This window comes from Etheostoma cragini, chromosome 14, assembly GCF_013103735.1.
Source record: "Etheostoma cragini isolate CJK2018 chromosome 14, CSU_Ecrag_1.0, whole genome shotgun sequence".
NCBI lineage: Eukaryota > Metazoa > Chordata > Actinopteri > Perciformes > Percidae > Etheostoma > Etheostoma cragini.
In genome coordinates this window covers 22,058,597-22,071,710 of record NC_048420.1, presented here as the reverse complement: position 1 = coordinate 22,071,710, position 13,114 = coordinate 22,058,597, and the positions used below count along the sequence as shown (strand labels likewise).

Genomic DNA, 13,114 nt, shown 5'->3' with positions numbered 1-13,114 from the left:
TCTGAAGGCAAAAGGGGGTCCAACCCGTTACTAGCATGGGGTACCTAATAAAGTGGCCGGTGAGTGTATATCTATATCTACACACACATACATACAATGAATTGCCTGAAAAGTAAATGTAATCAATTTTAAATGAATCCTATAACACAATATAGTGAGGGGGTCTGGAAACCTTCCTGGCTTAGATACCTTCAAACAGCAATGTCTTACAAAAACATTCAGTAGAAAGTGTTAACTGATAAAACAACTTTCTTAGAGCACAAAGATGTGAGTTCGCTACAGATTAGAGTGCACTTTAACTGCTAATGTGTGTAATGGTGAATTATACACGGGATCTGAGATGTTTTCTTAGAGAGGTTAACTCAAGGCGACTGAAGCTGCACAACAAACACATGATGCTCTGTCTGCTGAGTTTAATCACCAATACTAATATATATAAAAATCCCATATATTGGCCGACATACTGTATATTAAAAGAAAAAACAAATCCAGAAACGTGTAACAAAACGTAAACAGATTTCCCTAACATTAGTTATTTGTAGTTATTTATGAGTTCTCACTAAAATAATTTACAAACATCAAAGTCCTGATAGATAAAATGTATAAAAATAGCTGTAACATGGTTGACTGTCAATATTTGTAATTATAAATGATTCTGATAAATGAATATTTCAAAAAATGTTATTGGCCATTATAAATGCCAATACTGTTAGATTGGGAAATGTCTCGTATCGGCCAATAATATCGTCCAGCTGATATATTTTGGTCGGGCTCTACTTCAATTTTGTTGCTTCTTCTGGGTTTTGTCAGAATCTGTTGTTAGTCACAATGAGACCATAACAATAATAACAACAATAATCCCTACTTGGATTTCACCGTTGGCAGAATTAATTAAATCATAGAGGAAGCAGTTTTGAGCGTGTTGGCTGCAAATGAATGGTCTGTGGAGATTTGGGATATTAAATCTTTGTGAAGAGAACTTGCAAACGCAACATTGTGTCTACACAAAACTCAAATCACATAGATAACGATTACTAAAATCGTCAATTAATCTGACAATTATTTTCTTAATTTTATGGTTTAGTTCATTGGTCTATAAAATGTGTGAATCAGTGTTTCCCAAAAGCCCAAGACGAGACAAATGTCTCGTTTTGTACACAACTCAAAGATGTTTACTGTCACAAAGAAGTATGGAAACTAGAAAAATATTCACATTTAAGAAGCTGGAATCTAAGAATTTGAAGAAAAAAAGACTGAAACGGATCAATTGATTATTAAAGTAGTTCATTCAATAGTTACCAACTAATGGATTAATTTTTGCTGCTGTAAGATAGAGTGATTGTGAGTGTGTGTGTGTGTGTGTGTGTGTGTGTGTGTGTAACCCAGTTTACACCTGCAGTTAAATTGCAATCTGTATGTGAAATCTTCACATATAGAAACATGTAAATAGAGCCTCTGTGCATATGTCGCCTTATTCTCACCTTCATGCTGTCGGAGGACTGCGAGTAGGACAGCGGCCCGTTCAGCAGGCTGCCGCCGCTCACCGCTTTGGCCTCGCTGTAGAAGGCCGGCGACGGGGAGCTGGACGACATACAAATAGAGCCCAGTAAACTGGAACCAGTGTCCTTACTGGGGGAGAGAGGAAGAGATTGAGAGAACACATCAAAACAAAGACACCCAACATTAGGACACCCAAATAAAACACAAGAGGGGGGTTTGCTGTAGCAACAGTTTGCAAATCAACAGTAAACCCCCCGATTTCTTTATCGGAAGCCCAAATCGTAATCGTGATTAAGATTCCGATCATTTGCACAGCCATAGTGTTTAATTGTTGATGCTTTAGGGATTTGGGCTGTGTAACCTGCGCCACCATACTCACGGCTGGTTGGCTGGGGAGGTCAAAGACGAGGATTGGCTGCTTTGTGATTGGCTGGCACTGGTGAGGGCGGAGTCTGTTGTGCTGTCTGCTACCACAGCGCTGTAACCTGTCACATTAAAAAAAAATAACAATGTCAAAGGGAAATTAAAAAGAGCATAGATCTTCCGCTCACTGGTGGTTGCCACTCAGATACTCACTGGTGCTACCGTTCTGCTTCTGTTGGCTTGGCGGCCTGACGGAGAGCGACAGGTTTCCTCCCACCACTCCGCTCCCTGCTGATCCAGAGCTGCCTCCGTTGCTCCCAATGACTCCCACTCCGCTACCCGGCGCTAAGCCTCCGACTGGGCTCAGTGACACCAGGGAAGACCCCTGCATCCCTGACTGGCCAGAACCCAAACCCAGCATGCCAGAGCCGACGTTGGTTAACCCCGGCGCCGGACCCAGGAGACCTCCCGTTGAGGACGTTGGCCCACCGACCGTGATGCTTCCGCTGCCGATGGAGCCCACTGTGCTGTGGGTCGTCGTAGGATTGATGCCGATGCCGCCCAGAGAGCCTGGAAGGCCGGAGCCGATTGCTCCCGATGCGGCCGCCTGGGCGTAAGGTGCGGGGGTGGAGCCGGACAGGAGGCTCGCCATGCTGCTCAGGGACGCCGGCATCCCTGACAGGCCGAGGCTCCCGGACATGGGGCTGGTGGTGATGCAGCCGGACATTCCCCCTTTCCCCAGCGAGAGGCCGAGGCTGAGGCCGAGGCTGTTGGAGGTCGGCGTGGGCCCCGACAGAGCCTGGGCCTGGGAGCTGGAAGTGAAGAGCCCCTGTGTGATGGCATTGGGGGGAGAAGGGGCGGAGGACATCAGGTGGCTGTTGGTCGAGGAGTTGGGGATGGAGATAGGAGCCGAGGAGACGGGGCCAACTAAGTTTTTGGCCTGTTGCTGCTGCTGCTGCGCCGACGGGTGCGGCTGCTGCTGGGTGGCGCTGCTGTAGCTGCCGGCCGAAGTGTTGGAGAGGAGACCCCCTAAGCTGCCGTGAAGACCCCCAGAGCCGCTGAGTCCTCCCCCGGTGATGGTCGCCATAGAGACGAGTGAGGATGAGGTCAGGCCCGGGATGGACGATGAAGAAGAGCAGGAGGAGGACGAGGAGGAGGAAGAGGAGGAGGAGGAGGAAGAGGATAACGAGGAAGACGGGTTTCCGTTCTTCACAGGTGACTGGAAAAGAAGGAAGAAGACTTTTACTGTGTCTTGTTGGAAGTGCTGCTCATGCTGTTACGTAATAATGCATCGGGTTCGAGAAGAAAAACACAAGTGTTAAATATGCGGAATGTTAAACTCAGACAGTTTTACTAGTTAATGGCTTTTTACATTGGCGGCTTGTTATAAAAGAGAAAAAAAAGGTCACATGTCAACCTGTGACCTGGGCATAAAATGTAATGGAATAAAAAACATATATCCAAGTAGCATACTGAAGGAAAAGTGTAAAAAAACAAGCATGTAAAAAAACTTCATAACTAATAAGTATAAAACAAATTATAGAATGTTACAGCATATTAAGGCTACTATATTAAGATATTAGGACAATTATGTTTTGCATAAAGACCCGGTGAAATTAAAAAACATTTCCCAGTGATAAGCCCGTTTTTTTTTTGGTCCCAACAACAGGCCAAACCCCCAAATAGATCCTCCTGTTATAATCTGAGCATGAAAGTATGAGGAAGAGCCTGGTGCTCGAAACAATTTACAGCATTAAAACCCTAAAGAGGAAGCTACGTGGTGTGCAGATCTATTTGTTTCAATGTTTTTCATAATGGACATAATGAAACGATTACCAGACTAAACTTATTTTACAGGATTTCCTGGGGATTTCTGGGGGTTGCAGACACCGTGATAAAAGAGGGACACTAAATGCAGTGTCTTCTTTAGACTCACCTGACCGACTTCACTGTCGGTTGAACGTCCCCTCTTCTTGTCATCTTCTGAGTTCTCCTGAAAAAACAAAAACAAATGAACATTAACAAAACAAAAAGTGAATGACCAGTGGGCTGGAAAACAAGAAAACAAATTCACACCGATTTACAATTTTTCAGACAACTTCTTGTGACCAGAAGGCTCCAAAAGGTCCAAATTGTTGGAAAACAAAGTGGAATCAACCATTTCCAGAAACTTTCCTTACAACAATACGGACTAGAGTTCACATTTCCCAGGGTTCACTGCGGCTTACATCCCATCCCTTTACGTTCCCTTTCATGCCAACTTCATGTCAGCAGCATTTAATAACACCACGCCTTCAGATGTTCATACACATCAGCCCTATAATAACTGCTCTAAGTGCATGCTGAATATGGGCGGAGAGGAAGAGCAGATGATATAATGACAGCGGAGCAGAACAATAAGAGCAGATGCCAGAGATAGCAGATACAAAAGGCAATTATCTCACATTAACATTTTAGTTATTAACCTGACTTGACTCCACGTGAATGCCACAACGGCTTTCATTTTCAAATATTTCCAATATTACATCATTACCACTATTAGTGACACATTCAAAAGGCAAATGAAGACATAACCTCACAGGCCGTTTGTTTTCGGTGGAAAAGCCGTGGGTCAAGGGCTATTTCTTTATTGATTTCTAGTATTTTAAGGATTTCTATGTTTCAGTTAGGAGTAAAAAGAGCTGAGGCAATGTGTGAGTCAATGGAAACGCATGAATGACAAAGTCAAACTTTAGTCTGCTGAGCAACCAGGACGTCTAATTTACTCTTTAATTTGTAATCTTGTGACTCCAAATTTAAACGTCTTCACACCTACAAAATACACACAAACGCTTTCTGAATGTATGAAGTGTAAGAAGGCAAATGTACATGCTGGTAGCAAGTGAAAAGTAGTGTGTGTGTTGTTTTTTTACCGTAGTGCAAGTGGCAGGTGAAGGGGGGATGGGTGAAGATGAGGTGGTGGAGGTGGGCGTGCTGCTGGAGTTCTGGAAGATCTCGTCCTCCAAGTTGGAGTTTCCTGGCGGGGATGTGGCAATCAGCGCCTGAGCTGGAGGTGAGCAGAGACGCAGAGAGGGAGGAGTTCAGGCTTATTATATTACACCTAGTCTATATCCTCGACCTTCCACTTTTGGGATTGCTCGTTGCCGCCGCATACCAGTCACCTTCCGCTTTCTTTGTGTTGGTGTTCTAAACTCCGGTGGATTCATGAGGACTATGGTGAACTGCTCCTCTAGACAGCTAGCTAGAATATCTGTCCCGTTTGAGTTTTCTGTCTCACGAAAAAAACTACTTTTGAACGTACACATGTTCCACCAAAACAAGTTCCTTCTGTCCGGCTTTACCCGGCACAGATCTAAGAAGCAGTAAACCATAGTCCTCAGAAATCATCTGGAGTTCAGAACACAAGAGAGCAAAAGGAAACAGACATCTGGGGAATCTCCGGTGGCACCAGAACAATGTCCTAAATGAAGCGTCCATATAGACCCCGTGTGGCTTTCACTGTCAGAACTTTGGTCAGAATTTATACAACTTGTATTGTGTGTTGTGCAAAACAAACTTCTTTGAAAAATGACAGCGATTTCTCTACATACGAATTTCTTCCAGGTCCAGGTCGTCGTACAGAAACTCATTCTCCTCAAAGTCTGGATCCTGCGACGAGTCTAGATAATACTCCACATCATCCTTTAGAAAGAGAGAGATCAATAATCTACAAAACACTCTTTGATATCCAAAGATAAGAGAGAAGAGAGATAAGATAAAAGAATTTTTGCAATGTGACAGTGCAGTTATCTTAGGATAATAAAAAAAACAAAAAACATTGTTCGACATTCAAATTGTGCGGTTGTAACAAGAAAAAAACCAGGCAAACATGAGATGAGCTTTATGTGCGAGTTCAGAAACATCGGAGGCTTGGAGTTCTCCGTAAACTTTGTTTATAAAGACGTAAGCGAACCTTGATCTTCCTGATGGCGTCCACCTGTATGGAGTCGTTGTCCAGCATCCTCAGTATGGTCTCCAGCATCCGGATGTGGTGCCGATGCTTTTCAATAAATGTCTTCAGCTCCTCAATCCGGTCCTGGTTTTTCACAATAAGAGCGGGCAAGGTTTAGGAAAACCAGGGGGAGAAGACAATTTCTGGTGTTAGTTAACATTTCCAGTCGTACAATGTCTACAATAGAGCTGCACAGTCAATTTTTTTATTTTTGTTTATATCGTTATAGCAATATCAACTTGGGCGAAAAACCAGTTGAGGTGGTCTGGTAAGGATGCCCCCCCCTGAGGCCTCAGGGAAGACCCAGGACTAGGTGTAGGGATTATATCTCCACCCTGGCCTGGCATTCCCCAGCTGGAGTTGGTTAATGTGGCTCGGGAAAGGGAAGTCTGGGATCCCCTGCTGGAGCTGCTGGCCTATATGTTAATTCAGATGCCTTTCCACCCAGATAGAATTAAAATTAAAATGTACATGCACTTTTTAATTGTAGTATTTGATATAGAAATTCATATTTAACATGCCGGGGATATATATGCCGCCTTGTTCTAAAGCAAAGCACAAACCTTAAAATCAATTGTTCATTGAAATAGGAGGAAAAATATTTTTTAAAGAAAAACTTACAGAAGTGAGGAAACGCATAAAAAGTACAGCGGCTACATTTGTGCAGGTTATGGCTTTATGCATCATAAAACGCAGGCACAGCACCACTTCTGATTTCAATATTTTATTTGCTTGCTAATTGATTCAGGTTCCAAAGCACTTTAAAACTTCAAATGTTCTGTGTTTTGTTAACTTGTTTCCGTTTAGTGCTATATGTGAGCTTCGAGGTATTTGGAGGAAAATAAAAAACATATATGGATGTTTATTTTGGAACAATCCGTCAGAACAGAACCACGTGTAACTCTGTGGGTCACTGGCTGAGCTGATGGGATTATAAAAACACTAACGGCTGTTAACACAGGCAGGCGGAGCCACTTTAGATGCATGTTGTTCGGAGGCTGCTGGACTGCATGAGTGGAAGCAGCAGAGTGGAACATAGTAATGTGTTTCTTTATAATACATATTAATGGTGCACCAGCACATGTCAGGGCCATGAGGAGGTTTCTGTGCTGAAAGCATACATGTACAGGCACTAAAAGGCTTAATGCGAACTCCTAATGTGGGTCCGACATTAAGTAACAAGGAAAGGTATGGGACTGCATTAAATGTCCCATGCAGGACTAAATGGCGTTCAAGGGGTTTGTTCCAATTTTAGGTCAAAACATAAGAAAAAAAAGAAGCTTCTAGGACAACTAACTCGAGCGTTAGAGATTTATTTCTCACTTGTTTTGGACTTTTGTTCACAAGCTTTTTCATCCAGACAGAGCCAGTTCATCCGTTAACTCTAACTATGATTAACTAAAGCTGTTTAAAAGGTACCAAATGGCAGCTAATACACTTCTCAGAGCAGCAAGAGTCCAGGAAAGAAGAAAAATGCATTTATCGTGATTCTTTGGACTATTTTGAGAGTTGACTCTTTTCCCTAGAATCAATTTTTTAATTTTCTTCTACCAATATTTTCTATTCATTCAGTACCAGCGGCTCCATCATATCCGTTTCCAGCTAAAAAGACGGAAAGCAGAAAATCCATGTCATGTGCTTCTTTAAAAATTAATTAAATGTCTGTCTGACTTGCATTCTTCTTAGAATTTCTTTTTTTTAAAGAAATGTCTCGTGATATATTGTCTCTAAAAGTGTATTATTTCATTTTTGTTTTTGTTAAAAAGGAAAAGAAAATCGCAATACTCAATACCATCAAATCGCATTACAAAATTTTAAAAAGATCCCGTGTGTGAAACCAGAGACCCGAAACTCATGTCAGCCCTTTAATACGTCCACGGAGGAACAGAGGCAGTCCTACGCTTTTGGCCAGCTTAGCTAACCAACACACAAAAATAAACCCCTCTGGGTCTTATTAATAAAATCATTCCTTTGCACGGATTTAAAAATAAAAGCCAATTACAGAGAAAGTGATGTTGATGCCAAACGGAGTCGAGTCTAAATACTCTGAGACATAATCTTATAACATTGCAGGTATGAGCGGCGTACGCGGGACCTTTTCCTCATGTTCTTTGAATTGACAGCCCCGTCGTCAGTGATAAACCCAGAGAGGGTTTTCTATCAGCGGGGTCCCTGGAGAAGGGAGTGACTGAGTGAGCCAGTGAGAGACAAAGTGAAAGTAGTAGTGGTCAGCAAGGTTATCGTTGTCAGGGCAGAGAGAGATGATAAAAGCAGAGCACACTATCTGACCTCTCCAGCTGAGAGGAGAGAGGGAGATGAAGAGACGAAAGGGGCCGACTGATATGTCAGCTATAAACAGAGAAAAACAACGAAATGATGTGAAATGGATCAGAGATGAAGACACACCAACCTCTTTGTCTCCTTTCTTTTTCCTCGTCTGCACTGAAAGAGACTCCACCTCGCTCTCAAACTGGTCCACCTGCATGTTCAACGTGTCGATCGTGTTCTGGAAGGAAACAGAAGGAGAAAACGTTAACAGTGGGATGACGTTCTATAACAACGTTTTAAGTTGGATTTATCCTGACTTCTTTGAGACTGGCCGGCTTTCTTTATCATTTTTGATAGTTAATTGGAAGTTTCTGGCTTTCCGACATGTTGCTTGGACACAAATGAGCCTTAATTGTACCCAGCGCAGCGCAATGAAAGTGTATTTGCTAGTTTAAGACAGACGCAGTTTTTGCCAACATCCTGCGCCCATGTTGTTTAAATAACAAATGCCCCAGCGCCCATCTGTGCGCCCATGGGCGAGCTGGTCTTACAAGGCGGTGAGTTTAGGTGCATTCTTGGTGTGTTGCTATCTTGAGGCAGAGGAAAGTGATCGCGTCATTAACAACAAAGAACCTGGTCTAAAGTCAGTAATGCAGCTTTTCATTATTTCAACAGTCCATTAGTAAAATGTGCCTAGGCCCGTGCACAGCACACACACAATATGATTGTTACACACACACACACACTTTTTTTACTTTTTTTGCCACAGTCAAACTAGCAAAAGTGGATTTGTACACGCCCTAAACGCACCTGCACCAGGCGCTTCATGTCGAGAGTTTAGATCGTTAAATTAGGGCCAAACAGGTCACTGTTGCCTTTAGATCGTTGTGAAAAAATGTACATTTATCATGTTCTGTTTTTTAGAAAAATATATTCCATCAAATCAAATAGTTGGAAACAGTTAGTTGCAGCAGAAATAGGAAAGACCAGTTTGTAATTTTATACATTTTATTAATCAGAACTTTAATATATTTGGATGTTTCTCTGTTCTGTTATCATATTATTTTAGTGAGAACTCTTAAATAACTACAAATAACTAATGTTAGGGAAATCTGTTTGTTTTGTAACGCGTTTCAGGATTTTTTTTCAAAATCTATATCGGCATATCTGATTTTTAAATAACCAAAATATTCGTATTGGCCTTAAAAATCCTTTTTTGGTCGGGCTTTATTCCAGAGATGATGCTACTCACCGTTAGCCACGTGCCGACCTCCTCCTTCTCCTTCTGGGCCGGGTCCACCTTCTGGGCCAGACCCAAACCTTCTTTAGAGTACGCCTTCGTCTTGGTTTCTCTCTCCACTATTTTGAACCGCTCCATTTGCTGCAGCCAGACATACACAGACAGAAACACAAACATATCTCTCATAAAAAAACAGCTGTACTCGTAATACACCTAGATCACATTATAATAAAACAAACAAATCTTTCATCATCTAGGAGTAGAACTTACGGCAGATCTTCTGATACAAAGTACAAAGAATCAGACAAATACCATTTTTTTTTTCTACAAATACCTTTAGAGGCAAAAAATAAAGGAAGAACAGGTTTTCTTTTCTTTTGTCTGTTCTTAAATATTCCTAGCAACGATGGAGCTGTACTTCTTGATACACGTGGATAACAACAAAAATTATAATATTGAAAATAAGACAATCTTATATATTTAACTAGTAGAAAAAAAACAGCAGCAGATCTACTGATAGTACAAAATAATTCAAATTTTAATTGGATTTTAAATACATTTACAAAGATAAAGAAAGACTTTGTTCTCTTTTGTCTGCTCTTAAACAAGCTTAACAATGAGGGAGCTGTAAAGTAGGGGAACTCAGCAATAATAAATGGAAGTCGGGCACTAGAAAAGCCATTCAAGCCCACTCAGCAGACCAGAAATAGGACAAGACCAGATACCGTCTGTTACTGAATGTAGTTACAGCCTCTTCTCTCCTGTAGAAAACCCACAGCCGTGATTTGAACACTTTCGAGGCCTTTAAGACCCTAAGGGTGAGGCGCATCAACGTTTTTCTGATTGTATATACAGTATCTGTGTCATCAGTGCCCTCTAGATGTCACATTCCTCTTTGGGTTTTCCTGGTCAAGTCCAAATATTTCAATCAAACCCAGAGTTGCTTCTTATAATTTCAGGTTAACTAACCAAACCACAGGAATTCTTGGAGAGCAGCTATGGGATAACAAAAAAAACCAACACATCAAGATCAGAGGGAGCTGGCGAGTCGCTCTCGTCTCTCATTGTGCGGGCAGGTGGCTCACATTCAGTCCTTCTCAATAACCCTTTAATCAAAAGGCTCCCGACAGGCGGCCAACAGAACGTGTGTTAAGATACCCGACCAGCTCCCGTGTTCACCAGCTCTCTGCGAAGAACGCCATAATGAGCGTCTCCTGGGTGAAGCGCTTCATTCAAAGGGATAATCTAAGAAACTATTTGGGCATACTTTTTTCACCATCTTTTATTTTAGGGCTATTTTAGTGGGCTTTATGTTTTTCTTAGAGGCTTTTAGGGCTATTTTAGTCTCTTTAGAGAGGGCTTTAGGACTTGGAGGACAAAAAAAATATAACTTAAAAAAAGTAAAGGGGAAAAAGAGGTCTGGATAAGAACCACTAGGGATTCCAAACATAGTCTTCATCTGATTATGTCTGATGTGTCGTAGCTTTTACACTGGAATCCCTTTGAGTTGATCCCATTTTAAACACACAATATGAGAGATTCCTTGTATTTGAGTCTGAGCTGTAGATGAAGCTTCCACAGCTATTGTTTGAGCTACGGGAGGAAAATAGCGTGACTTGGAAGCTGCACATATAAACATACGGGGGGGAAAAAGCATTCTGGTAACTAGATCATGCTGTACGGGTTTGACAAGTTTCTATGGATGCTTTAATATATTTAAGCAGCATAACTGTTCCACTTTTGACTGATTAAATGAAAGTTTCATTTCTCCATTACATAAAAAACAGACTTTATTCTAGTCTAGAACATTTATTGGGGATTTTAAGGATTTTCATTTAAATAATAATTGTTTAAAGCTTTAGTGCGCAACTTACATAATAATGCTAAATATTTATCTGCTAAGTCACGAATAACTACAGCCGTCAAACATGAGAAGAACAATGTTTCCTGGGACATTTACAAGCTTAAAAAACTCAAGCGGAGTTCCAGAAGCAGCCTTTAGTGCACTAGAAAAGTCAGAGTTCAGTAGAGTTAAAGCTTTAGTGTTTAAATTTATGATATTAATGAATGAATCCGTTAATTAAATATCAGTTACATCCAAGCTGTTGCCAAATGAGTTTCTAAAAAGCTAAGTAAGGCTTTTTTTAGCTCCACAAAGCTCTCTCTGTATTCCTCAGTGTGAGTATGTTCAGAAGATGTTGCCGCCCGGTGACTTCCCCGCGCAGAAACTCGACGGAAGATAATTAAGAAGAGTCCATCATGTTTTTGGGCTTGTATCATGTAGACGCGCCGACAGTTTTGTTGTCATTACTTAGAATTCCTTATGAAGTAGACAGAAACGACACACTGTAGCTTTATGTTGTTGTCTGTCATCGAATGAGGTAACACAATGGTGATTGAGCCTACGGCCCACTGGTTAAGGACTAGCATTGCCCTTGTCTGTGGGGGACATTACTGCGGATCAGGATTATTTCATATCTTGCCAGTGTGATAAAATAAGCTCACTCCATACATTCTTTCCCTGCACCTACGTTTTGTTTCACACCTGCAGCCGCCTGCCCACTCTCAACTCTTGTTGAATTAATGGGCAAAGACTAATATCTGCACGTGTGAAATGATATGTTTTATGCGCTCTTGAGATTTAACATAAATCTAAAGACATACATTACCGAAAAGAAAAGAAAAAGTAGCCAGAGAGAGTAGGCGGCGGTAACACAGACGTTTTATCTGAAAAGGGCGTGCACTGTGTTGCTACGGTTTCCTGGTTTCTAACAATATCTACTGACATGCATTGTTATTTGTGTATTTAGCTATTACAAATGTTTCACCCACACACCCCAAGACCATAAGAAAATCAAAGACTTTTTCCTGTTGTGGCTTTTGCTACTCTGTCAACTCTTCGGCCTTGACAGAACTAAAACAATTACGTTAATTCTTTTTAGTTTAAAACATAAATAATTTTATATGCAAACACACTGGAAATGCCGCTGTTTCCAAGATGAAAACTTAACATCAAAAAATATCTTCTACACATAAACAATGTTACCGGAACATGAATGAAAACATCAACCCAACTAATCAATATATTGAGTGAAATCAGTGTTTACTTAAAAAAAAAAAAAACGGAAGTCAAAAATTGGTCAACACATTTTGGTACACTGGTCATCTATAACCTGATGTGTCAATGACACAGATAGGTAGAATTTAGAATTCAGTCATTTATACAACCTGCAGTTTGTCAAATGCATTTATTAGACTTTTTTTTAAGACTTTCCAGAGTTGGGAACAATCCCAATCCTCCAGCGTATACACGGGTCCTGGAGGGAGTGCTATAATGAACATTATGTGTCCTACTCACCGTTTCTATGAGTTTGCGGTTCTCTACTAGCTGCCTTTTGTCTTTGATCTCGTTGGATGCCACCCACGTCTTGATCTGGTCTCGAAGACGCTGGGGGATCAGAAGAAGAAAGACGAAACAAAGCGGGGGAGGGGGGGAAAGAGAGAGAGATTGAGAGACACAGAAAGGCAGAGGGATGCAGAGCCATCAGTGGATGCATGCAGAGACTCGTCCTCTACAGTCATGGATGGTGAACTTGGTGTCTACACGCAACAAACAGGCTTGGCTTGGAGTTTGGTCTTCATGGAAACACCAAGATGATGCACACACACCCGCTGGCCGTGAAGATCTCACAAACACGCACACACACTATCAGATTAACAACAATCAATGTCCTTTCATCCAATTTCAGAGC

General features: G+C 41.5%; 1 protein-coding gene across 8 annotated transcripts in view; it reads right to left on the bottom strand.

Moving 5' to 3' along the window:
• The window catches only part of LOC117957073 (CCR4-NOT transcription complex subunit 3-like), a 30,141-nt gene that overhangs the window by 6,849 nt on the left and 10,178 nt on the right, over positions 1 to 13,114 (bottom strand). For all 8 annotated transcript variants that reach the window (XM_034892618.1, XM_034892623.1, XM_034892616.1 and 5 more), the window contains 10 exons: positions 12,721 to 12,810; positions 9,375 to 9,503; positions 8,265 to 8,360; positions 5,816 to 5,938; positions 5,454 to 5,544; positions 4,776 to 4,909; positions 3,800 to 3,856; positions 2,077 to 3,082; positions 1,880 to 1,985; positions 1,482 to 1,629 (listed from right to left, as the gene is read on the bottom strand). In XM_034892618.1, coding sequence (XP_034748509.1) covers positions 1,482 to 1,629; positions 1,880 to 1,985; positions 2,077 to 3,082; positions 3,800 to 3,856; positions 4,776 to 4,909; positions 5,454 to 5,544; positions 5,816 to 5,938; positions 8,265 to 8,360; positions 9,375 to 9,503; positions 12,721 to 12,810 — 1,980 coding nt within the window. The remainder of the gene's footprint in view (positions 1 to 1,481; positions 1,630 to 1,879; positions 1,986 to 2,076; positions 3,083 to 3,799; positions 3,857 to 4,775; positions 4,910 to 5,453; positions 5,545 to 5,815; positions 5,939 to 8,264; positions 8,361 to 9,374; positions 9,504 to 12,720; positions 12,811 to 13,114) is intronic.